This window comes from Cnephaeus nilssonii (genome assembly GCF_951640355.1).
Source record: "Cnephaeus nilssonii genome assembly, chromosome: 4".
NCBI classification, from domain to species: domain Eukaryota; kingdom Metazoa; phylum Chordata; class Mammalia; order Chiroptera; family Vespertilionidae; genus Cnephaeus; species Cnephaeus nilssonii.
Window position 1 is genome coordinate 21,216,140 of NC_137075.1, and position 25,168 is coordinate 21,241,307.

Consider the following 25,168-nt stretch of genomic DNA (forward strand, 5'->3'; position numbering starts at 1 on the left):
TGCAGCAGCCTGGATGGAACTGGAGAGCATTATGCTGAGTGAAATAAGCCAGTCAATGAAAGAAAAATACCACATTATCTCACTCATTTATGGATAATAAAGAACATTATAAACTTGAACAAAAAGATAGATACAGAGGCAGTAAAGCTTCAAACAGACTGTCAAATTACAGCGGGAAGGTTGGGGAGGGGGAGGGGAGATAAGAGATCAACTGAAGGACTTGTATGCATGCATATAAGCATAACCAATGGACGCAAGACACTGGGGGGTGAGGGCATATATGGGAGTGGGGTGGGGGGACAATGGGAAGATATGTACACATGTAATACCTTAATAATAAAAAATGAAAAAAAGAAAATTATAGTATGCATGTGTCTTTTCTTAGTTAATTCAGAAAAAAAAAATGGAACAGAAAGAAAGGAAATACAAAGAGGTATTAGCAAATCTATCACGACAGAGAGAAATTCTGATATACTTTCCTCTGTAATTGAAAGATGAAGCAGACCAAAAAGAATGAGTAAGAAACAATGAGTCTAGACTTACATAAATAAATAAATTGAAAGCATTATGAGGAATGAGATATTTGTATAGCTTCAAAGAACTTCTCCCATGTATACTTATTAATCACAATGAGAAAAAAGTAAGTTTACTTAGAGAAACATGGGAGACACCAAGTAAATCAAGTGATCAAAGTGTGTATCACCAATAATGGAATATATCAAAATTGTGCACTGCTTGATAGAATTCAATCAGAAAAGCACAGTATCACTGCTGTGATATTCCTATCAAAGATACAAAACCTGATTCTAATTATGAAGAAATAGCAGATCAATTCAAAATTAACATTCTGCAAATAACTAGACTAAAATTTTCAAAAATGGAAAGTTTACAAAAGTCAAAGATAGACTGAGGTATTCCACATTCAAGGAAATTAAAAAGACATAACAACTAAATGCAATGACAAAGACATGTGATTCTGAACTGAATCTCTTTGCTCTGAAGGTGCTACTGGGACAACTACTAAAATGTAAATGGAGGCTGAAGATTAGATAATAGTAACATATTAATGTACATTTCCTGATTTTAATGATTGTAGTGTGGTTATATAAGAAAATGTCCCTCATTTGTCTGAAGTATATGTTACATATCAGGGGTGATGGGCATCATGTTGTAAACTCATTCTTTTGTACTTTCTTGCATCTTTTTTTATGAGACTGTTAAAAAATATATCATAAAGGTAAGGTGTACTAAGCACTCATGAAACTAATGACTGCAATCTTAAATATATACCTCTATAGAAGAGAAAATATGGAATATTCTTAACTCATTTCATAAATCTTAAAATCAAATTAAAGGCAGTATGAGAATTAAAAATTAAATCTAACTTATAATCATAGAAATAAAGCTTCTAAACAAAATATTAGCAAATGAATCTGGCTATACACAAGAAAATAGTAATTCCAGGAATCCAAGTATAGTTTTACATTAGAAAATCCATTAATAATATAAGTCACCACATTAATATATTAAGAGCAAAAAACCATGACTAATTCAATAGATGCAGACAAAGCATTTAATAAAATCTATTCATGGTAAAAATTCTTAGAAAACAAGAAACAAAAGTAAATTTCCTTAATAAAAATAGTATTAACCAAAAACCAATAGTAAATATATTTATTATAAAACTGTTAAAAGCATTCCCTTAAAATCAAGAACACAACAAGAATCTGCTTTTACTGCTTCTATTCCATGCTGTACTGGAGGTCCTATTGCCAATAAGACAAGTAAAATAAATTAAGAGGAAGATCAGACTGAAAGAAACAAACTGGCATTATTCACAAATGACATAATCTACATGGAAAACCCAAAAATCTGTAATGAAATTATTAGAATTAAAACGAGAAATAAATAAGGTTGGATATAATATCAATATATAAAATTACTTTTCTATACAGCAGCAGAAAATAAAAAGTAACTTTTAAAAAGATGTTACTAAACAACAAAAAATTTTTACAACTCAACACCAAAAAACACACACCACACAATCCAAATGAAATATGGGCAAAGGACCTGAATAGACACTTCTCCAAAGAGGACATACAGATGGCCAATAGACATATGAAAAGATGCTTAATGTCACTAATCATCAGAGAGATGCAAATTAAAACTACAATGAGCCCAGCCGGTGTGGGTCAGTGGTTGAACGTTGAGCCACACATCAAGAGGTCACTGGTTCGATTCCAGATCAGGGCACATGCCTAAATTCCAGGCTCAATCCTCAGTGGGGGAGCGTGCCGGAGGCAGCCGATTGATGTTTCTCTCTCATTGATATTTCTCTCTCCCTCTCCCTCTCCCTCTCCCTTCCTCTTTCTCTAAAATCAATAAAAAAAATTTTTTTTAATTTAAAACCACAATGAGATATCATCTTACACCTGCCAGAATGACTATCATCGATAAATCAACAAACAACAAGTGCTGGTGAGGATATGGAGAAAAGGAAACCCTCATGCACTGTTGATGGGAATGCAACTGGTGCAGCTACTGTGAAAAGCAGTATGGAGTTACCTCAAAAAATTAAAAATGGAACTGCCTTACGACCCAGTAATTCCACTTCTGGGAATTTACCTGAAGAAAACCAAAACACTAATTTTGAAATAATATATGCACTCCTATGTTCATTGCAGTGATATTTACAATAGCCAAGATATGGAAGCAGCCCGTGTCCATCAGTAGATGAGTACATAAAAAAGCTGTGGTACATTAATACAATGGATACTTTTCCCATAAAAAAGACAGAAATCTTACCTTTTTCAACAGCATGAATGGACATAGAGAGCATTAGGCTAAGTGAAATAAGCCAGACAGAGGAAGACAAGTACCATGTAATTTCACTCATATGTGGAATCTAATGAACAAAATGAACTAACAAGGAAAACAAAGACAGATTCATAGAGAGCAGGCTGACAGCTGTCAGGGTGGGCTGGGGAGCTGCGTGAGGGAGCTGATAGATTGAGAAAAAAAAGAAAGAGAAAAAAACGCATGGGCACGGACAACAGTGTGTTGATTGTGAGTGTGGGGTGGGAAGAGGTGGAGGAGGGTATAGCGGGTATAAATGGTGATGGATGGGGACTTGGCTTGGGGTGGTGAACACATAATACAATGTATACATGATGTGTGTAAAATTGTGCACCTGAAACCTGTATAATCTTAACCAGTGTCACCCCAATAAATTCAACTTAAAAAATGTTTTAACAATAACAATTGTGAGAACAAAAAGAACAAGGTAAAATTATTGAGTTTTTAAGACTTACTAGATTGAAAGCTGTAAAAACAGAATTATGATACTAGTGCAGAAACAGCCAAAGAGACCAACGGAACAAATGAAAAAAACTAGAAACCAGCCATCACATACATGGACATATGAAATAAAAAAGAGCTATAATTACTGATTAGTGGATAAACAATCCTTCCTATGTAATAAAGAGGTAATATGCAAATTGACCGTCACACCCTCACACAAGATGGCCACCCCCATGTGGTCACAAGATGGCTGCCACAAGATGGCCAGCAGGGGAGGGCAGTTGTGGGCGATCAGACCAGCAGGGGAGAGCAGTTGGGGGTGACCAGGCCTGCAGGGGAGGGCAGTTGGGGGCGACCAGACCTGCAGGGGAGGGCAGTTGGGGCAACCTGATCTGCAGGGGAGGGCAGTTGGGGGCGACCAGACCTGCAGGGGTGGGCAGTTGGGGGGACCAGGCCTGCAGGGGAGGGCAGTTGGGGGCGACCAGACCTGCAGGGGAGGGCAGTTGGGGCAACCTGACCTGCAGGGGAGGGCAGTTGGGGGCGACCAGACCTGCAGGGGTGGGCAGTTGGGGGGACCAGGCCTGCAGGGGAGGGCAGTTGAGGGAGACCAGGTCTGCAGGGGAGGGCAGTTGGAGGTGATCGGGCTGACAGGGGAGCAGTTAGGTGTCAATCAGGCTGGCAGGGGAGTGGTTAGGGGGTGATCAGGCTGGCAGGCAAAGTGGTTAGGGGCAATCAGGCAGGCAGGCAGGCGAGCGGTTGGGAGCCAGCAGTCCTGGATTGTGAGAGGGATGTTCGACTGCCGGTTATCTCCCAAGGAGTCCCAGATTGGAGAGGGTGCAGGCTGGGCTGAGGGACCCCACCCCCCAGTGTATGAATTTCGTGCACCGGGCCTCTAGTGGAGTATATAAGAGTGTTGAAATTACCTAGCCATACATGAGATCCATACATTATACCACACACAAAAAATTAAAGGTAGTTTATCGATGTTAAATGTTAAATGTTTTTAAATGTTAAAAAGTAAATTTTAAAGGAAGATACATCTTTTCAGCTCGAAGTAGGAAAGACACAAAAAGCACATATCATAAAGGAAAGATTAAACTTTAGCTACATTAAAATGTAAAACTTTTGTTCATCAAGTCATCAAAGAGAGTTCAAAGACATCTCACTGCCTGGGTAAAAATATTTGCAAAACATATAACCAGCAGGGCATTTGTATCCAGAATATATGAAGAATCTCTAAAATCAATGAGGGAAAGACTAACAGCCCAACATTAAGTTAAAAGACATAAACAGGCACTTCTTAGGAAAAAAAAAAAATCCAAGCATCCAGCAAACATCAAAAAGATGTTTCAGGCCTGGCCGGCGTGGCTCAGTGGTTGAGCATTGACCTATGAACCAGGAGGCCACTGTTCAATTCCTGGTCAGGGCACATGCCGGGGTTGCAGGATTGATCCCCAGTGTGGGGTGTGTAGGAGGCAGCCAATCAATGATGAGAGAGAATCATTGAGGTTTCTATCTCTCTCTCCCTCTCCCTTCCTCACTGAAATCAATAAAAATATATATTTTTTTAAAAAGATGCTTCATTTCAGTTGTAATCAGAAAAATAAAACAAGATCCACCATTTTCATACTTATCTACTTTTAGTATTTTAATTATTTATAAAGATTTGGTATGTTTAAAGTAAGATAAGAATCATTATAGAACTTATCTTCTTATTTCCACTAGTACACTTGAAATCTTATCTAAGTTTTATGAAAAGTTATCTGTAAAATTAGCACTGTTTTTAAAATGCTATTCAAAATAAACAGAACCTATAGAAAAGTACATTTATTTTTTTTGCCATAAATAGATATTTATGCCCAAAGATGTGAAAACAAATTTAGAAAATCAGAAATTGATAACATAGCCCAACATTCTAACTGACCTAATGAATATGCATATTTGAGTCTTAACTTGCACATTACACTAATTTTTTTAACTTTATTGTTATTGTTGACACTATTACAGATGTTCCCATCCTCCCCCCAAACCCCCGCCCCCGCACTTTGCCCACCTCCACCCAGTCCCCACCCCCACTTCCCTCTGGCCATCACCTCACTATTGTGTCTATGGGCTATGTATATATGTTCTCTGGCTAATCCCTTCACCTTCTTTCATCCAGTCCCCCCACCTCTCTGGCCTCTGACAGCTGTCTGTTCCACGCATCTATGCCTCTGGTTCATCAGTTTATTTCATTAGATTCCACATATAAGTGAGATCATATGGTATTTGTCTTTCTCTAAGTGGCTTATTTCACTTAGCATAATATTCTCCAGGTCCATCCATGTTGTTGCAAAAGGTAAGAGTTCTTTCTCTTTTTTATAGTTGCATAATATTCCATTGTGTAAATGTTCCACAGCTTTTTCTTTCCACTCATCTACTGATGGGCACTTGGGCTGTTTCCAGATCTTGGCTATTGTAAATAACACTACAGTATTTTCAGTAATGCTAGATGACATTACCATCAGTAATGCTAGAATCATTACCAAATCTTTTTAAGGTAACAGCTGTGAAACTTCTAAAATTATCTCAGTTCTTTTCTCTGGTCCTTCCTTTGTGTCCTATTTCCAATACAGCTTCCAGTACAACTATATTTTTTTAAAAATTCACACAAGTGATGAACTAAAGTACTATTTAATTTTTTTTAACTTATTTTATTTACTTTTTAAACTTCTACACTCAGAAAAGGCTTAAAGAAATGAAATTAGCTTAAAGATTAAGCAAAATAACAGTACCTCACAATGCTGGCGAGAAGCTTGAATTTCACATTCATATTTGTTCTTTACAGATTCTAAGCAGAGCTCTCTATAGATTCCTGCAACCAAACACAATTATTCTGATTATGTTCGCAACAAAGTTTCAATATCACTTTCCTACAGAAATAGTCCTAACTGAATTTTCTAAGATGAATTAAGAAGAAATTGACCAGTGATTCTAACTTATTCCTTAAAATCTAAAACTAAAAGGTTCAGCTAAGGTATATATTAAAGAAGAGTAGAAAACTAAGAGTTTAAGAACTAGGAAGAGCACAGCCAGTGTGGCTCAGTGACTGAACGTCGACTTATGAACCAGGAAGTCATGGTTCGATTCCTGGTCAGGGCTCATGCCTGCATTGCGAGCTCAATCCCCAATAGGGGGCGTGCAGGAGGCAGCCGATCAATGATTCTCTCTCATCAGTGATGTTTCTAACTCTCCTCTCCCTTCCTCTCTGAAATCAATAAAAATATATATTTTTTTAAGAAGAGCTAGAAAGAAACTACACCACAAATTTTAGTTCTTACCCCATTCTTCTAGAGAATACCCCTAGATGTTGGATAGAGAATGATCAAAATGAAAATAAAACTCTTCTCCTATGAAAAACAATCTCTGAGGACTCATAATGGAAGCAGAGTAAATAAGCTCTGGTTTCATTAATCATATATACTCAAACAACCGGATACTCTAGCCATCAAAACCATAACCTTAAGTACGATGTGTTTTTAGAGTCCAAAGCTTCCAAGAGGATTCGATGTATAAACTGATATAACAAAATCTGTGATATCTGAATGCTCCTGACCAGGCTGTACCTACAGGATGGATGCTCTAGAGAGTTTAACTTAGAGGTGCCAAGGCAACATGGCCACGCAAATATGCCATCACAAAAATGGCAGAGCTCTAGATGGATATACTACACTCCATGCCATAGTTGGCCCTAGAAATGTCTTTCTTGTATAGCAAAAGCAAGGGACAGATATTCAGAACTATGCCATTAGCAACACATTCATACACACTACTCTCTATACAATAAAAAACTAAAGAAAGGCCACAGGGCATAAAATTGAATAACTGACTCAAGTAATATTTCCTAAATATCCAGTGAATCTCACTTAGTTCTTTCAGAATGTAAAAGAAAATTACAGACATGCTTATTTTTAAGGGTGTGCTAAACCATTATGCAGACAGCAAACAAACTGAGTGTCATCTACATATTAATATTAAGCACTCAAGAATAAAATTTGGATTAAGATAGGCTTAGTAACAAAAAGAAATGATTATCAATAATGCATTTAGTATAACAAGTACATGAGGATCAATTAGTGTCTGAAAAAAAGAAAACAATTAGCATCTTCATTAATTAAAATTCAGTTTTTAGTTTGACTACGAAAAACCAAGTGCTCTTTAAATGGATATATCCTTGTGATGAGTGCTAGGAGACAATTCTGAGGTAGGATCCCACTTACAAAGAGAAGAGTGAAATTTTAATCATACAAGTACTATAGTACATTTTCATTTGTTCATAGCCACAAATGAGTTAACAATCCTATCATAATTACCATTAAATTATCTGGTTGAGGGCTAATTCCCTGTTCTCTATATCTTGATCAAACACTTTTTAATGTTTTTATAAATAAATAAAAAATCCTTATCACTCTTATGGTGAAAACTACTAAGAGTATTTAAATTGAACTTTAATTTATCTAATAGGAAATTAAACTATGATAGTAACAGTATCTCTTAATAAAACTACTAATTGTCTCACTTGCGGAAATATCTTATCAACAACACTGTAACACTGTAAGCAACTTGAGGGCCTTTTTGTTTTGTTTTGTTTTTGTTTTTTAGATACCCCACAGCAGCAGAGAAAAGCAAGAGGCATTTAATAAATAACTGTGGGCTGATTGACAGTGATTGACAGTGAAACACTCTGGTCCACAGTGTAAATATATTTGTGATTCCATTAACAACAAATGCTCACTTGACAAACACCTTTTAAATCTGAAGAGTTCGTATTCTACTATATGAAAAAGATGTTTCACTTTCCTACCTGCTACCTTTGTACGAATTTGCATATTTTCTTGTAAAGTTGCCAGTGGTTCCAAATATTCTGGTGCTTTTCCAGCTATGACTTCTTGTAGTTTTGCATCCACCTGACTTAATCGTTCTTTATAAAGTCTTAACAAAGCAAAAATTAAGATATTAATTTAAAAAGCCCAACAAAGGCTAACAATTTACCATTCTATATAATACCTCTTCCTAATATTCATATTCTAATGACCTACCAAATGTATTTTTGCCTTGATCTCAAGTTAAAAACTCAATTAATTACAAGTATTTGACTTTATGTAGTCATAAAATAAATTTTTGCTATCATTTTTTAGATATATCACTCTTTAATGGTTAATTCACAATACAAAGAAACATAACTGAAATAACTACTTTTTGGCACTCTAGATTATTGGGTTTATTTAATTGCATAACAATAAGTTGAGTCTAACAGAAAGGTCATTTAAGCACTGAGTTTAAAAGAAACACAGAAATCATTTTGAACAACTTGAGACATTACTAGTTGTCAAAAGAAATAATTCCCTGGCTTCTCTCCACCTTTCCTGAAAAAGGGTCAGGAGTAAAATATTTAGCCTGCTTTGTTCTTTTAAAAAAGAACAAAGAGGAAGTAGAGTGCTGAAGGTAAAACCAATAGTACTATAGAAAATAGAAAAATTATAGAACTTGTGATCAGGCATACCCAGTTCATCCGGGCTGCAACTGAAGATGCTTAATAAAGTGAGTTGTCCCATGGATAGGGAATGAAAATGGGATAGGGGATCCCTATTGTCGAATTCGAGTCCACATACAAATATTCTAATTTGCCAGCTACCATACCAATACCTTTAGTTTATCAAAGACAAGTACTAATATGTGAGATAACTCAATATTTATTTTTAGAAATAATTTTGCAGGATAGAACTCTTTTAACAAGAAAATGTTTACATTGTCATTCTTTATGAAAGGCACTTCTAATCCTAGTTTTGCGGCACTTTCAAGATGTCCCTAAAAATTTCAAAGCAGACTAACAATTTAAAATCATTCTGTAAATTATTTTTTGCCATTTATTACTTTTATCATAGGTGAAGAATATGTCATAATATGTCACCAGGATGGCATGTAGTAACTTCCAAAAGAAACCACTGATTAAGCTTGTAGGTGTTAATATAACTAGCAGTTGGCTTTTGAAAACATGGCACCTGGCTTTCATGGAAAATTCTGCTTTTCCTCTTGAAAATATAAAGCAAGACAAATAAGAGAGTCAATATTGTCTATAATTGATCGTTATAATTAGCATAGAGATTTATATAATGAATCTGAAGGGAGAAAGCAAGTTCGTGTGTTAATGAAATAAATATTCTTTAAAATAAACCAAAAGGGGAAAAATAATCTGAGTTAACTGCCAAAATAATATATTATCATGTCTGGGTTAAATTTTTCTAAACTCAAAATACAATGATAAATAAATGTGTAATGTCAGAAAAGTACAACATGATACTTAATACTTTTTGAAATTATAAATACAGCAGATCTTCATATAGCAATTTCATTCAATGTCATTTTGTTATAACACTAATGAAGTACTATAGAAACTTAACTCTTGTTTATATTAATTAGCCTATGGTAAAATTGGTTTTGTTATATGTTATTTTGCTTAAGGTCAAAGAACCTATTGATGATGCTAAGTGAGGATTTACTATACAACTTTAGGCAAAATGATTAAAATGTGATACAAACAATGACTGCATCTAAAAACACCAAACTTATCAATGTATCCTGAATAGATGAACAGCATCTTGAATGAAGAGGTATGTGAATTAACAATATTCAATTAACTACCCTTTTAAAAAATAGATTCCTCAAAATCAGTATAATTTCTACAATCTTAGAATTCAAGTATTAAACTCATTTAAGTCAAGGATCATGAGTCCCTCAGCAGCAACAATACCAGCCACAGAGTAGATGCTTAATTAATGTTTGTTGAACAATGAATATTGAAATGAATGGAAGTTTGGGTGGTATAAGTTCTTCTATCTTGTTAAGGAGGTGGAAGAACTCACCTCCCACCATTACACAAACTGCAAATGGTGAATTTTCTGCCTTATGAAAGGAGTGCTACTGTGCCCTGTGGTACTAGAACAGGAGAAGCAGGATAATTATATTACTATTCTTACTATCATTACTATTATATTATTCTTATCATATCAGCTTATTTCCCACCTTTTCTAAAGAGGATTTGAGACCGCTTACAGAGATACACAGGATAAAAATAACAAACAAGGCAAATGGGACAAGACAAAAAAGGAAGTATAAACCAGACACAAAGATTAATTTTTTTCCTATAACATATTCTAGATACCAAGTCTTTGAGAAAGAATCCTATTAAATGGTGGTAATGGGTCTACTTTTAATACTTTCAGAGTTGAATGAAGCTGGGAGGGGTAGCTGTCTGGTGGATATAGTGAGTCATGAGAAAGCAAAAGTCAAGGCAACTGCCAGCCCCAAGATGAACAAGATTAGGCTTAATGACTCACTAGCTGCAAAGTTTTCCTATCTATATATATAAAAGGCTAATATGCTAAGTGTCCATCTGGGTAAAAATGTCACATAGCAACACCCAGCTTCCTCTCCCTAGCAACTAGCCTCCTTGCAGTTTCTTCAGCCCAGGAACACAACTTGCTTTATAGCCAGGTGGAAACATTTACACTTTAACCAAATTTTCACATGCCTCATCTCATTTGATCCTCACAGAAGTCCTAGAGTAGGTAGATAGGAGACTCAGTGGAATCCTATTTGCTTTTCATTAACCGGAAAACAGATATTTAGAAAACTTAGAAACTTGACCCACTGAAAAGAAGAAAGAAATGGTGGGCCTTGGAAATGACTTGAGGTTTTCTTACTGCGCAGAATATAGTCAAACACTGCTGCAGTTAAATATTTTACCCTTTGTTCTCCCTGCATGATCTACAATAATAATCTGCTTCGTGTTGATATTTACTGCTGTGTTGCTGACAATTACCTGAAAGAGAAGTTGGGGTGCTTCACTGTGCTGGAAAAAGTTTAGCTAAATCATAAAACAGGTCTAATTAATCAAGTGTATTCTATATATACTAGGTGTACCAGTTAATAATGCGGATTTTTTTCAATCAATAGAGTTACACATATGTTGATATATATGCAATTTGATATGTATGCTATTTTGTTGTATTGACAGCAAGCTTCAAAATTTGATATGTCAAATTTGCTGAAGGTGTTAACATCATAGATATTTTTATGCTTAAAAATGTTGACTTTCGTGCCAAAAAAAGAGCATTTTGGGGAAGTTTTAATCCATTACTTTATTTTGAAGAAAAAGTTATCATATACTTCGGGAAGCTTATGGTGAACATGCTCCATCTTAACATCTTAAGATACTTGTGAGCGCTGGTTTAAATACTTTAAAAGTTATGATTTCGATGTGAAAGACAAAGAATGTCCAGGTCAACCGAAAAAGTTTGAAGACCAACAATTACAAACATTATTGGATGAAGATGCATGTCAAACTCAAAAACAACTTGCAGAAAGATTAAAGGTTGCTCAGCAAACAATTCTGATCATTTACAAGCAATGGGAAAGATTTTAAAGGAAGGAAAATGGGTGCCACATCAACTGAACGAAAGACAAGTGGAAAACCGAAAAGTCATCAGTAAAATGTTGCTTCACCGGCATGAAAGAAAGTCTTTCTTGCATGGAATTGTGACTGACGATGAAAAGTGGATTTATTTTGAGAATCCCAAATGCACAAAATCATGGGTTGATCCAGGTCAACCATCAACATTGACTGCAAGGCCAAATTGCTTCAGAAAGAAGACAATGCTCTTCGTTTGGTGGGATCAGGAAGGTCTGGTGTATTATGAGCTTCTAAAACCAGGTGAAACCATTGATACTGATTGCTACTGACAACAAATAATCAATTTGAACCACGTTTGGATTGTGAAACGACCAGAATGTGCCAGAAGACACGGCAAAGTAATTTTGCTTCATGATGATGCTCCATCACACACTTCAAAACCAGTTAAAGATACGTTAAAAGATCTTGCCTGGGAAGTATTAACCCACCCACCTTATTCACCAGACCTTGCTCCTTCAGATTACCACTTGTTCTGATCGATGGCACATGCACTTTCTGAGCAGCACTTCAAAACATATGAAGAAGTGGAAAATTGGGTCTCTGAATGCTTTGCCTCAAAATAAGAAAAGTTCTATTGGGATGGTATCCACAAATTACCTGAAAGATGGGGGAAATGTGTAGCAAACAATAGACAGTACTTTGAATAAAGCTCTTTTGATGTTTCTCTTGAAATTATCGTGTTTTCTTTGATTACAAAATCCGCATTACCCGGTACACCTAGTAAAAGGCTAAGTTGTCTCGCACATGCGCAATACATATAAAGCTCTCACTGGCACCAATAGGCACGTGTGTGTTTCAATCTGTCATTGTCAATCATGAATTTGGTTGACACTTCTATTATAGAGAAAAGTCGAATAGCGATATTAAAATATTTCTTCTAATTAATTTCCTTTCGAGGTGCACAAATTTGTGCACTGGGCCACTAGTGTAATATATTATACTAGAGCTTTACAGTAATTTTCATTTCTTGAATAACTATGAAATAAACTTTAAAAACATAACAGGCATATCTTAATTAATTGTATGAGAATTATTCATTCATTGATTACTTGTGCTAAAATAGAAAAATACAAATTTGTTTCCTTTTTACCAGAATGATCATGGATGAACTCTTCATATTTCCCAAATAATGGATTCTTTGGTGATCTAAACTCATTTTAATTTAATATTAATAATTAAATATTTAGAATAAGAAAATGATACCATGTTTTTTAAAGCCAAAATTTTAAACTTTGGATGATTTTGAATTGCTTATATTAATGTGTTGCACTAGCATGGAATATTATCTACATATTCATCTCTACTATCAATGAAAGTTAAGACCAGAAATTGTGTAAATAGCCAGATTCCTATGGTAAACAAATTTGTCCCATTTTAGCCTGTCAATTCCAGATATTTAATGAGTTTTCATCTCTTCTTTGGGCTTCTCTAGGGAAATGGTTGGGGAAAAAGAAGAAGCAGCAAAATTATGAAGAATTCATATACCAAAGAGTCTTCACACATGGAAGGTATCTATTTTCTCATAAATTTCTCTCTCTCATTTACAATGCCTAATACATAGCTATGCCCCATGACGTTGCCAGCAACTTCTAAAGTGAAAGCTCACCTTTAAGAGTTTTTTAAAAATCTGTATCAGCATCTATTTTGTTCTTTTAAATCAGTGTAGCCTATTCTCGTGTTACCAATTTTACCTAAGAGCTTGGCATTATAAGGGGGGGTGGGGTGAATCTAATAAGCACTTACTACACACCACGAAAATGGCTAAGAATCTTATACACTGCTCATTCAATAATAAAAAAAGCTATCATCATACCGTTTTAATCGGCTGAGAAAGCCTGGATGTGAAGCCTGTGCTCTTTCTACTCCACGACATCTCCTCCAAAGTAATGTGTCTTAGTGAAAGGAATCCGATGTCACTAGGAGGCAGAAAGCCTGACTTAATTTATCCCTCCCTGATGAACTATGGGCAAATCACTTAACCTCTCTGACCATTAACTTTCTCACAAGCAAAATGGAGATAAGACTATCTTCCATCCTTACAGAGTTACTGCCAGAAGCAAACTAAATATGCATGTAAAATCATGTATGTACGATCCAATGTTAAGATACAAACAAAAATCACTCTGCCATCTTTGGGAAATACTCTCTCTTACACTCAAATTTTAAAAATGCTACCTTTACCCAATTATTTAACAAAGGAATGAATAAAGCAAATTAGACCCAACATCCACATAGAAATCTTATTACACCCCTCAAAAAACCTGCCTCAAAACCTTCAGTTTAGTTAATGAAGTCTTAAGCAAACAATAACAGAAGGCTCTTTCAGATCAGTCAGTCCCACAACACACAAAGAAGAAAACAGTTCAGAGTGAATAAACTTTCTCCTGTGCTACTATACATGTGACATGGTTGAGATTCAGTGACAATGACCTTCTAAAGCCACTACTTACTGATCCTTGAGATCTGTAAACTGTTTTTCAAGATTGGACATTTCATCTAAACATTCCATTCTTCTTCTTTCACAATCTTCATCATCCATTTCTGTTAATGACAAAAGTAAAATTAGGCACACTCCACTCTCCCCCCTGGAGCAAGCCCACACCTTTTCCTTCCCCGTCACATTACCCCACGGGCATGAAACTCCTAAACTCTAAGGGTCCCCATGACACTTGCGGCCAGGGGAGCAATAGGTAGCAGCAGCTCCTAACCCCCTGTACCTGTCTCTTAGGCCTCCTTTTCTGACTTCTCATTGAGCCTAAGAAGCCCCACCCAGACTCTCTCCTGTTGCCTCTTCTGTTCTAAGCCCTTCCTTATTTCACTGTCCCTAGTTTTAACAAACATACTCTCAAAAATCAATTATTTAATTTAATAATATTAGTTTTATGCTCCAAATATATCTAAATGTTAATTCAAATGGTTAAAAAAAGAAAAAAAACCTTTAATATGAAGTTAGATATGCAAGGCCTCTATTAAGCCTTAAGAGAAAAACAAAAACAGCATTTGTCCAAAATAATTTCCACTGTAGGTTTTAACCTACAATACAGATGGGAGTTAAAACTACAGCCGTCTCTAGGCTTTATTCTTTTCTTATTCATTTTTAAATCATTTTAAAGAGCTGACATTAAGCTATGACTATAAAGTAAATAACCTACTTTTGGTTTGTTTTCCACCAACCCACCATATCTTAAGCACCAAAATGATTACATCCTTTAAAGGTTAATATTGCTCAAAAACACTTTTGGAATTCTTCTAGAACTGCTCATATGGCTGATTTGCCAATCACATGAAAAAGAAAACTAATCTCATTTTGTTAACCACAGGATATCTTCATCTCTTTTTTTATTTTTCTTATTGAAAAATAAGAGAAAGAGAAGAAGGGAGAGAGAGCAACATCGATTTGTTGCTCCACTTATTTTATATTCATTGGTTGATTCTTGTATAATCCCTGACCAGGGATCAAACCAGAAACCTTGGCATATCGGGATGACACTCTAACCAACTGAGCTACCCCATCAGGGTTCATCTACGTACTATTCTTATACTCCCATTGTTCCCTCTCCCCAAATTACTGTCAGTCAGTGAGAAAGAGGGAACTGAAGAGAAAAACAAGCAAACCTTTTAAGAAAGACACTTTATTACCAGGTCTGTCCTATATTCCATATTTTCTATTTTTTACATCATATATAATCAACACATCAAAATAACTGACGTGTAAAATTAGTCTACATCATTTTTAACCTTCAATATTCTTTCATATTAGTTTCAGGTATACAGCATAGTGTACAGCATATACTTTACAAAGTGTTCCCCTAATATTTCCAATACCCACCTGGCTCCATACATAGTTATTACAATATTACTGAATAGGTTCCCTATGTCTTACTTTACATCCCCATGATTACTTTGTAACTACCAATTTGTACTTCTCACTCCCTTCACCTTTTTACCCAATTCCCCATACTCCCTCTGGCAACCATCAGTCTGTATAAAATGATCTGCATATTGATATTCATCAAATGAAAGTCAAACTATGAGCAAGAGTTAAAATAGGTACTGTTATTTTCACATAGCAAGGAAGTATATGATTCTTCTTTTTTTTTTTAACTTTCCTAAACCATTTAAATTATGTCTGGCTTCTAATAGCTTACTCCTCAGTTCTTCAAAACTTGGTCCCTCAGGATGACTCACTCCCCAATATCTCTGCATAGTAGAGTTTTTCCTATAGCCTTAGGACCTGCTCAGTATCAAGGTTTAAGAAGAATAAAACTGTGGAAGTTGAACATGTAAGCCAATAGTAGAAAAGATGTGCTTTTACAAGTAGTAAAACTGCACATTTTATTTTTACAATTTCTTTGCACTTAAAAAAGTTGACTTATGCCCAGCTGGGTGTGGCTCAGTGGTTGAGCATCAACCCAGAAACCATGAGGTCACCGATTCAATTCCCAGTAGAGGCATATGCATGGGTTGTGGGGCTTGATTCCCATTGGGTGGCATGCAGGAGGCAGCTGATCAATGATTCTCTCATCATTGATGTTTCTATCTTTCTCTCCCTCTCCCTTCCTTTCTGAAATCAATAAAAAGTATATATTTTTTTAAGTTTGACTTATAGCTCAAATTATTATTACATTCCTCACAAATAAAGGGTTTTGTTATTTTCTGGGATAGAATAAAAACCAGTAAAAAGTCACAAGAGTTAACATAAAAATTAGGGAGAATTTTAAGCAATAGATGTCACTTTGTGAGATCCTAACTCCCATCCAAAAAAGAAAAAAAGAACATTTGAAAATAAAATGTTTTACAGATCTAGGAAATGTATTCACAAACAGTCTAGACGTTCTTTCTCTGTGTTCCTCATTTTTGAAATATCTCCTACTTTCATAGCTTGCCAGATGACATCTAAAGTATGCTTCCCATCCCAGGCAGGTTCCAATCCACATTCCCACCTGTCAGTTGGGCACTCTTAAATATACCACCATCACCTCTAAGGCAGTGTGTCTGAACTACTCTATTTTCCATCTTCATCTCAAATCCTTTACTCTTCTGTTCATCCTACAACCAGTTTCTTTGCATTCATCAACCCTGTTTTGTGCTTTTAAAAATATCTTCCTTTTCCTTTCCTAGCTCAAATCTATACCTTCCTTTTCCTTTCCTAGCTCAAATCCTTCTCCCATCCAAATTGGTTTTCTCGTTCTTTTGAATAAACCTTAAGCTCTGGCCTTTATACTTTTTCTTAAATTCCTCCTCCTGAGAAACACCTGACCATTACCACCCCAATCCAAATTCTAACCATCCTTCATGATAATGAAGGCGCTCCCACCTTCTTCAACTAACCTTTGCTGCTCACCCTATTTTGAAAAGATTGCCTCCACCTCTGAATTCCTACAGCATTGTTTATAAGCATTCATTTGGCAATTTAATCAAGTGGTGACTTATGGCAGCTCTTTAATTGAGATCAGGTCATAACTATTTATTTACAGCTCACACTAAGTTGTGCCCACAATGAAGTCACTCACAAATACTTATTTTGGGTGGTTGATTTGTTTATTGAAATTACATACTTCCATAGGGGTTTGCTTTGAAAGGGAACCTAAAGAATGTCAGTGTTGTAACACAATGTCATCAACTTGTCATCAATCCTTGCTTTACATGGCCAAAATCAGGCTAAGAAAAAAAAAAAGTCTCATCATATGGATAGAAGGAAAAGATATCACAAATTCCATCTAAGTTTTTAATTCCTAAAAGTTTGCAAAATTAATTTGTAGTGTTAATCTGCTCCATCCCCCTCTCACCTCCCCCCCCCCCCCCCCCCCCCGCCACAACCCCAAAAACAAAAACACCACTCAAAACAGCCCCAAGTTAGAAAAGGTTGCAGGGAAGAAAAGATTTGGAGAATTTCAAAGCTGCCAGAAATCAGCCAATTTATTCGCATGATTCCCAATCACCCCTTGAGGTTGGGCTCTTCTCAGTCTTGAAAACTTCAGAGATGCTGCAAACAGGACAACTCCCAAGTCTCTCTCTCACAACACATACACACACACACACACACACACACACACACACACACACACACACACACGCCCCCCCCTCTCCAAGCCCCCCGCAGGAGCCCTGATGGATGTCAAGCGAGGAATGACAGGTTGACGTGAACTCTGAGGTTAAATTCTAAACCATCCAAAACCCGGTACAAACTAAGCTCAGCCCCGACAATCCACCCATGTTGAGAAGGCTCGCAGAGATGAAAAATAAGGAAAGAGGTCTGTGGTCTGGAGAGAGGAGCTATTTCCAGAGTCTCCCGGACAAGCTGCGGGGCATTCCCGGCTGCGGTGAGTGGAGAGCCTGGGGGCACTGCCCGGGGTCCTAAGGGCCACGAGCGGAACGGCGCCGCGTCCCGGCCGGGCAAGCTCAGGCCCGCGTCCCGCCCCGCCCCGCCCCGCCGACCGGGACCCGCCCGGAGCCAGGCAGCGCCCGCAGACCGCCCGGGGGCTGCGGAGGGCCGGGAGCCAGTCTCCGCCCCTTCCCTCTCTCCCCGCCCCGCTCGCCCGGCAGGACGCAGCTGCCCGGCGTGCGGGGAGCGGCCTGTCGCTAGCCCGGCGCGCGGACCCGGTCCCAGCCCCGCCGGGTTGCACACCTGAGCTATCCCCATCCTCGGAGACCGACGAGCTCTCCGTGTCCTCGTCCTCGGAGCTGCTCCCCTCGTTTTCGGCGTAGTCCACCTCCATCTCATCATGATGGTTGGTCTCCTTCTTATCCCCGCGGGAGTGGACCGGCATTTTCCAGCCGCGCCGTCGCTTCCCACTCCCGGTGCCCAGCCCGGCCACCGCTTCTTCACTGCAGGGCGCGCCGAACGCCCCGACCCACCCAGCGGCCGAGCTGGCTCGGAACCTCTGGGCTCCTCCCCGCCTCCAGCCGGAGCCTCACAACCTAACCCGGAGGCTCCGCACTGGGAGCTCTGCCATTGGTGGAGGCCGGCCTCACAGCCGAGGGGCGGGGCGGGCCCTGCTCAGGTGCGGTTGGTTGCCCGTAATTACAGCGAGGCCCTGCAGTTGCTGCTGGGAGTTGTAGTCCTCGCAGCTCAGACCTGCAGGGGCTGCTGACTGCCAGGCTTCAACAGCCCTCGCCACTTCTTCCCTCTGGACTTCAAGTCCCACAAGGCACGAAAGCTGACAGTCTCGACCGCAGTTTATAAACTAAACAGAAACAGATTGTGCGAATTTAGTCTGTATTTATTGTTTTCCCGCCAAGTGGTTGTCTGAGCTCCCTAGCTATCGAAGATGTTACTGTCAGATGTGAAAAGGTATTTCCCAAGTGTTTTTCCTCCTCCTTGAGCCTGGGGGAACTGGAAAAACGTCTCTACTACCTAAGCACCTTTATTACCACTGATAAACTATTAAGTGTTGAATTAGTAACTGCAGACGATAACTTACACTTTCTGTGTTGCACAAAAATCTTTACATTGTTCTTGAAGCTTTCGCAATCAATAATATAGAAGGAAGTTTTATCTGGGCAATTCATCTAGTATTTTTTACGTTTATACCAATACAGCCCAAAGATGCCACTGCCACTAGTCTTGATTTAACTTTAGTTTTCAATGAAAAATACTTAATTGACTTAGTGAAATGTTGTTTCCTCAATGAGAAAGATGATACACAAGGAGGAGTCAATAAAGATCACAATCATAATAACTAAAATTAGTTGACACTTTTACTCTGTATCAGGTATCCATGGTTTATACTGAATTTAATTCTTAATTTAATAGCTGGGAGGTAGGTGCTATTATTATCCCTATTTTACAAATGAGGAAACTTCATTTGCAGACAAATCTAAATTGTATTTTATAAAGAGAGAGCTTCTTCTCAAAGTGCCAATTTGCTATTGAAAGACATTTCATAGAATATTGTGGATTTTACAGTATTTCATTCTCAAGCATGAGGTTCAAAGACATTTTATGGAGGATGGTGAGGGTATCCATCGATAATTGCATTAAAGTTAGATTCAGATTTAGTGACAGAAAACATTTTAAGGGCTATCCATCTCCTACAGGGTAAAATGCAAACTAAGGCTTTTATTATCTAGTGTCAGTCTACTTCTCCTCTTCTTACTATGTTCTTCATAACTGAACCCCTCAGTTGCTAAACACACACACTTTTCCATTTCAATGTCTTTGCACATCTTATTCTCTCTGCAACCCTCTTCTACTCCTTTTCTTTTTCAACGCCGCTTTCTGGACAACATACATCACCAGCAGCACCTCCGCCATACAGCACACACTCATGTTCTTTCACGCTACTTCTGTACTTTGCAACGTTGTAATTGTTTCTGTCACACTGTATTGTGTAATGTTTAGCGGATACAATTTCAAAGGAATGCAGTGGTCAGGCAGGTGAAGTTAAAAGATGGAAACGGAAGCCTGGCCAGGTGGTTCTGTTGGTTGGAGCGTAGTCCTGGGCACCAAAAAGCACCCCTTCCTTTCTCTCTAAAAACCAATAAAAACGTATCCTCGGGTGAGGATTAAAAGAAATAAATAATTTTTAAAAAAGAAGTACATCTTTAAAAAGGTGGAAACTGGAAGAGTGTGAGCACATGCACATACATTATATGAGTAGTGCGGACTAAAGGGAGCAACTGCTTGTAGCTCCAGCCTGTTGTTACTACCTCAGAATTCTGGCTTACTAGTAGATGTCACACCTGCCAATTTTCAAGAGAAACTGGAAATTTAGATATTATGTGAAATATCCAAATTTGTAAACATTATCTCAACTGTGGATTTTGTTTTGGTTTGGTTTCTTAAACTCCAGACCAAAGAATAACAGCTATGGGTAAAATCCCAACCTCTGTTAATGGCTGTTATATCAGCAGCTAGCTGAGTGTGTGCAAAACAGTAACAATAGCTTAGATTTCTGGTCACTCTTTATAGCATTGTTATGTGCTTTCAGTACATCAATTCAATTAATCCTCATAACTACTCTTTGAAGTAGATACGATTATGCCTTCCATTTTGCAGATAAGGAAACTGAGGCACCGGGTAGTTAGATTACTTGGCCAAGGTCATACAGCTAATAAGTAGATTTAGGCTTGAACTTGGGTAGTTTGACCCAGAGCCTGCACTTAACGGCAACACAGAGTACATCTTTAGGAGGTGTTTTTTATCTTGCTGCTTTTCAAAGAAATACAGAAGGAAATTGAATGTGAGGCATCCTGGTTCTGCTAGTAACCAGCCAATTAAATTTGGCAAACCACCTCATCTCTGGTCAGTTGTAAAATGAGAATGTTGCATTATATTATCTTTAACTTTTCTTACAGCTCTAAAATTCTTGCCATCATTATATTTGTGTGTAAGGCAGCCAGACAGTAGGGGATAATCAATTAGAGTTGCATGATAGTGTTTTGCTTAAAGGGAGCTTCGAATTTTTCGGGGATACCCAGGAGAGGGATTGCTGGGTAGGATGGTGACTCTATTCTTAATTTTTTGAGGAATCCCCAGACTGCTTTCTATAGTGGTTATACCAGTCTACAGTCCCACCAGCAGTAAATGAGGGTTCTCTTTTTTAAAAAAATATTTTTATTGATTTCAGAGAGGAAGGGAGAGAGAGATAGAAACATCAATGATGAGAGAGAATCACTAATCAGCTGCTTTCTGCATGCCCCACACTGGGGATCAAGCATGCAACTCGTGCACGTGCCCTGACCAGGAATGGAACCATGACCTGACTGGTTCATAGGTTGATGCTCAACCACTGAGCCACATCAGCCAGGCTGAGGGTTTCCTTTATTCCATAACCTCTCCAACACTTATTGCTTGTCTTGTTGATAATGGCCACTCTAACAGGTGTGAGGTAGTATATCATTGCAGTCTTGATTTCCATTTCCCTAATTGCTTGTGAGGTTGTATTTGCAAATATATATGCACCCCTATATTCATTGTAGCATTATTCACGGTGGCCAAGGCATGGAAACAACCAAAGTGTTTTATCGAGGACTGGATAAAGATGTGGTACATATAAACAATGTAATATTACTCATCCATAAGAAAGGATGAAATAGCGCCATTTGAAACAACATGGATGGACCTTGAGAACATTATGCTAAGTGAAATAAGTTAGTCAGAAAAAACTAAGAACGATATGATTTCACTCATTTATGGGATATAAATTCTGAAACTCATGAACACAAACAGCAGTGTGGTGGTTGCCAGAGGGAAGGGGGTGGGGTGCAAAGGGGAGCCGAATACATGGTGACCTGAGAAGATTTGACTTTGGGTAGTAGGCACAGGGTGCAATACACAGATCTTGTAACATAGAAACCCTTACCTGAAACCTATATGTTCATGTTGACCAATGTCACCCCAATTTTTTTTAAAAAAGGAGAGTTTCTCTCCCATCTCCCCAAACAGATTTTAGAAAAGATGTGTAGGGAATATAAGCAGAATCCTAAGGAAAAACATAAGGCTGGAAAAGAACATACCCCTAATGTCACTTCCCCTTATTTTTTTTTTAAATTTTAGCTCCAATGATCTGTCTATCATAATTCTTGGTCCTTTCACTCCAATGGTCTGCCTATCATAATTCTTGGTCCTTTTAGTATTCTTGTAGATAATCCTATGCCACTCTATTTCCTACTGGGTTTGCTCTGGTACAAAGTAGATATAAAATAATTTGGACTTTTTCCTTTAAGTTTCCCTCCCATATCTTCCTTGGGGTAACTTTTTTCTAATTCTCTTTATTAAATATTTTAATATTACATAATAATTTAACACATAAAAAGTACTCAGAATATTATATATCTAACACAGTACCCACCTTTAAACTTTGTCAAGTCTTAGCATTTTACTACATTTGCTCCAGATCCCTCCTCAATCCCAATTCTTTCCAGAGTAACCTGAGAAGACTTTGGTGTTTTTGATTGCCATGCATGTGTGCATACTATTGCTGTATGTTTGTGTGCATAAGTAATATGTAGGGTTGCTTCAACATGTTTTAAAAGGCTCATATTTTAAAGTGTTCTCATACATACATATTATGCTACAACTACCTTTTTCCTTAACAATGTTTTTGAGATTTATCCATTGTGATAAATCCAGTTATTTCAACATGCTCTAAGGTATTCCATTGAGTACAGATATTCCATTTAATGAATATTAAAATTTGTCTCATTAACCTGTTAATAAATTTATATTGTTTCCTTTTTTAATTATTAAAAATAGTTGCCTCACGAATATTACTGTATGTATCTTATGGGGCATATGTGTGAAGATTGGTCTTCTCTAGGCCAGTGATCTCCAAAGGGGAACATATGTAATCCAGGGAGTATATCTGGTGCAGGAAGAAAATATTAAAACTTCCATTTATATAATTTTCAATTTCATATTTGTTGGGAATAAAGTAGATATAGGGAAGCAGCTCGAAGTCCATGTTTTACTCTCACTCATACTCATTATATTCCTTGGGCTCCATTGTTTTTTAATTAGCAAATTTTGTCTCTGAGGGAAGAAACTTAAAATCCAATCACCACCACTAGGTGGAGCTGAGACATCAGCTGTAAAATCAACAAATCTTGTCATTTCTGACTGACTCAGTACTGTAGCTGGAAAAACAAAAGTCAGAAGACCTTAGAGGCTGCAACTAATAACTAGTACTCAAAATCATGGTAAACATTTTAACTACTCAAACTAAAGGAACTTTAGGGACTTACATAACGACTAATGAGACCAATTTATAACTATGTCAATTACATAAGATATGACTTCAATTTTTTAAGGATGAAACAACCTAACGGTAATTGAAATAGCCTCTTCACTGGTACAGGGCCCATCCTTGCATTAACTACCTAACGTGCAGAAATTAGTTATTTTAACTATAAATTTTATATAACATTTGTTACAATAGTTATGTTATTATTATTATTCCACTACCACATAGTTCAAATTATCATACGCTTTTCTGTAGTCATTATCTAATGTTTTTAAGTAGAGAAATTTCCTTTTCTCTAATATTGTTCTCAAGGTTAAATACTGTGTATGCAGTTTGATTTTTAATCCATATGGTTCCTCTTCAGATAATTTTTCTGTACAGTTAGTAGAGTGGGTATCTTTTGTTTTGGCCTCCCCAGTTTCTATCCCCTTTGTGAAGTAATAGCTTCCTGACTTTTCTTTGGAGAAACCCCTCTGCTCCATTCAGCTTATTGGTTCAGGTGACTAATGAGAATATTATCTTTTCCTGGTTCAGGGATGGACATGTGGACCAATCTAGACCATGGTGGGCATTGCCAGACTTTTACTGGTGCTATTAGGAAGTTCTCATCTTTTGAAATTAAAAGTCCCATGAAGTCTGTGAGCTTCAGTTTGCTAGGGCATTTCTCCATCCACATGCTCGTGGAGGTAAGAGGAGCCAACATAGAGGAAAAGCAAAGCTGAAACAGAAAGAGTCTGATGACATTTTTTAAGCTCTTGGCTCCATACAGGCTGTGCCCCCAAAATTGCATACACACAATGTCTGTAGATTCTATTACACTTTGAAAATGAAATGTATTTTGATAAACACTTTATAATTATTCAAAGTGTATAGTTCTGGCCAATTGCTCAGTGGTTAGAGAGTCAGCCCTCGGACTGAGGGTCTCACGTTTGATTCCAGTCAAGGGCATGTACTTTGGTTGCAAGCTCCATCCCTGGCCAGTCTGGGCACATGTGTCAACCAGCCAATGTATCTCACATCACTGTTTCTCTCTCTCCCTTCCATTCTCTCTAAAAATCAATGGAAAAATATTCCCAAGTGAGGATTAACAAAAACAAAAAAACAAACTGTGTATACATTTTTTTTGGAATACTCTTTATGTGTTCAATGTTAATCCTTAGAATTTCAGTTACATGAACTGATAAATTCCTCTTTTTATTGAAGCTGCTTTAATTGGTTGGCCATTACTTTCAGCTGAAAGAGTTCTGATTAAAACAGGCAGCTAATTTTTTTTCTTTAAAATGTGTCTGTTTAATGGAAGCGATGAATAAAATAAACGAAAATCTCCAATCATAATTTCTTACCTATTCTTATCAAAAATCCCTTCATATTCATTTATATATTAACTATTTATTGAATGTCAGGTACTGTGCTGGTTGCAAGAGATTCACTGATGAATAAAACAAACACAGCTTATGTTTGCATAGAGCTTACAGAAAAGTGGAGAGATAAATATTAAATAATTAACTATACCAATTTAGGTATGCTCTCTGATAGTGTTATGAGAGTGTAATACAGAGAGACCTGACTACCCACACACTTGGAGCACCCAGATTGTGTGATCAGGGGGGCTGTGCCACTGGGCTAGACAGGACACTTACTATAAGATCACTCTACCAAGACTGGGAGA

General features: G+C 37.4%; 1 protein-coding gene across 2 annotated transcripts in view; it reads right to left on the reverse strand.

Moving 5' to 3' along the window:
* BRMS1L (BRMS1 like transcriptional repressor) overlaps positions 1 to 18,715 on the reverse strand; it is a 43,346-nt gene extending 24,631 nt beyond the window's left edge. For both annotated transcript variants that reach the window (XM_079769712.1, XM_079769711.1), the window contains exons 1-4: positions 18,441 to 18,715; positions 14,263 to 14,353; positions 8,144 to 8,271; positions 6,075 to 6,154 (exon numbers count right to left, since the gene is read on the reverse strand). In XM_079769712.1, the coding sequence (XP_079625838.1) occupies positions 6,075 to 6,154; positions 8,144 to 8,271; positions 14,263 to 14,353; positions 18,441 to 18,582 (441 nt within the window). In that variant the 5' untranslated portion in view covers positions 18,583 to 18,715. The remainder of the gene's footprint in view (positions 1 to 6,074; positions 6,155 to 8,143; positions 8,272 to 14,262; positions 14,354 to 18,440) is intronic.
* Between the last annotated feature and the right edge of the window lie 6,453 nt (positions 18,716 to 25,168).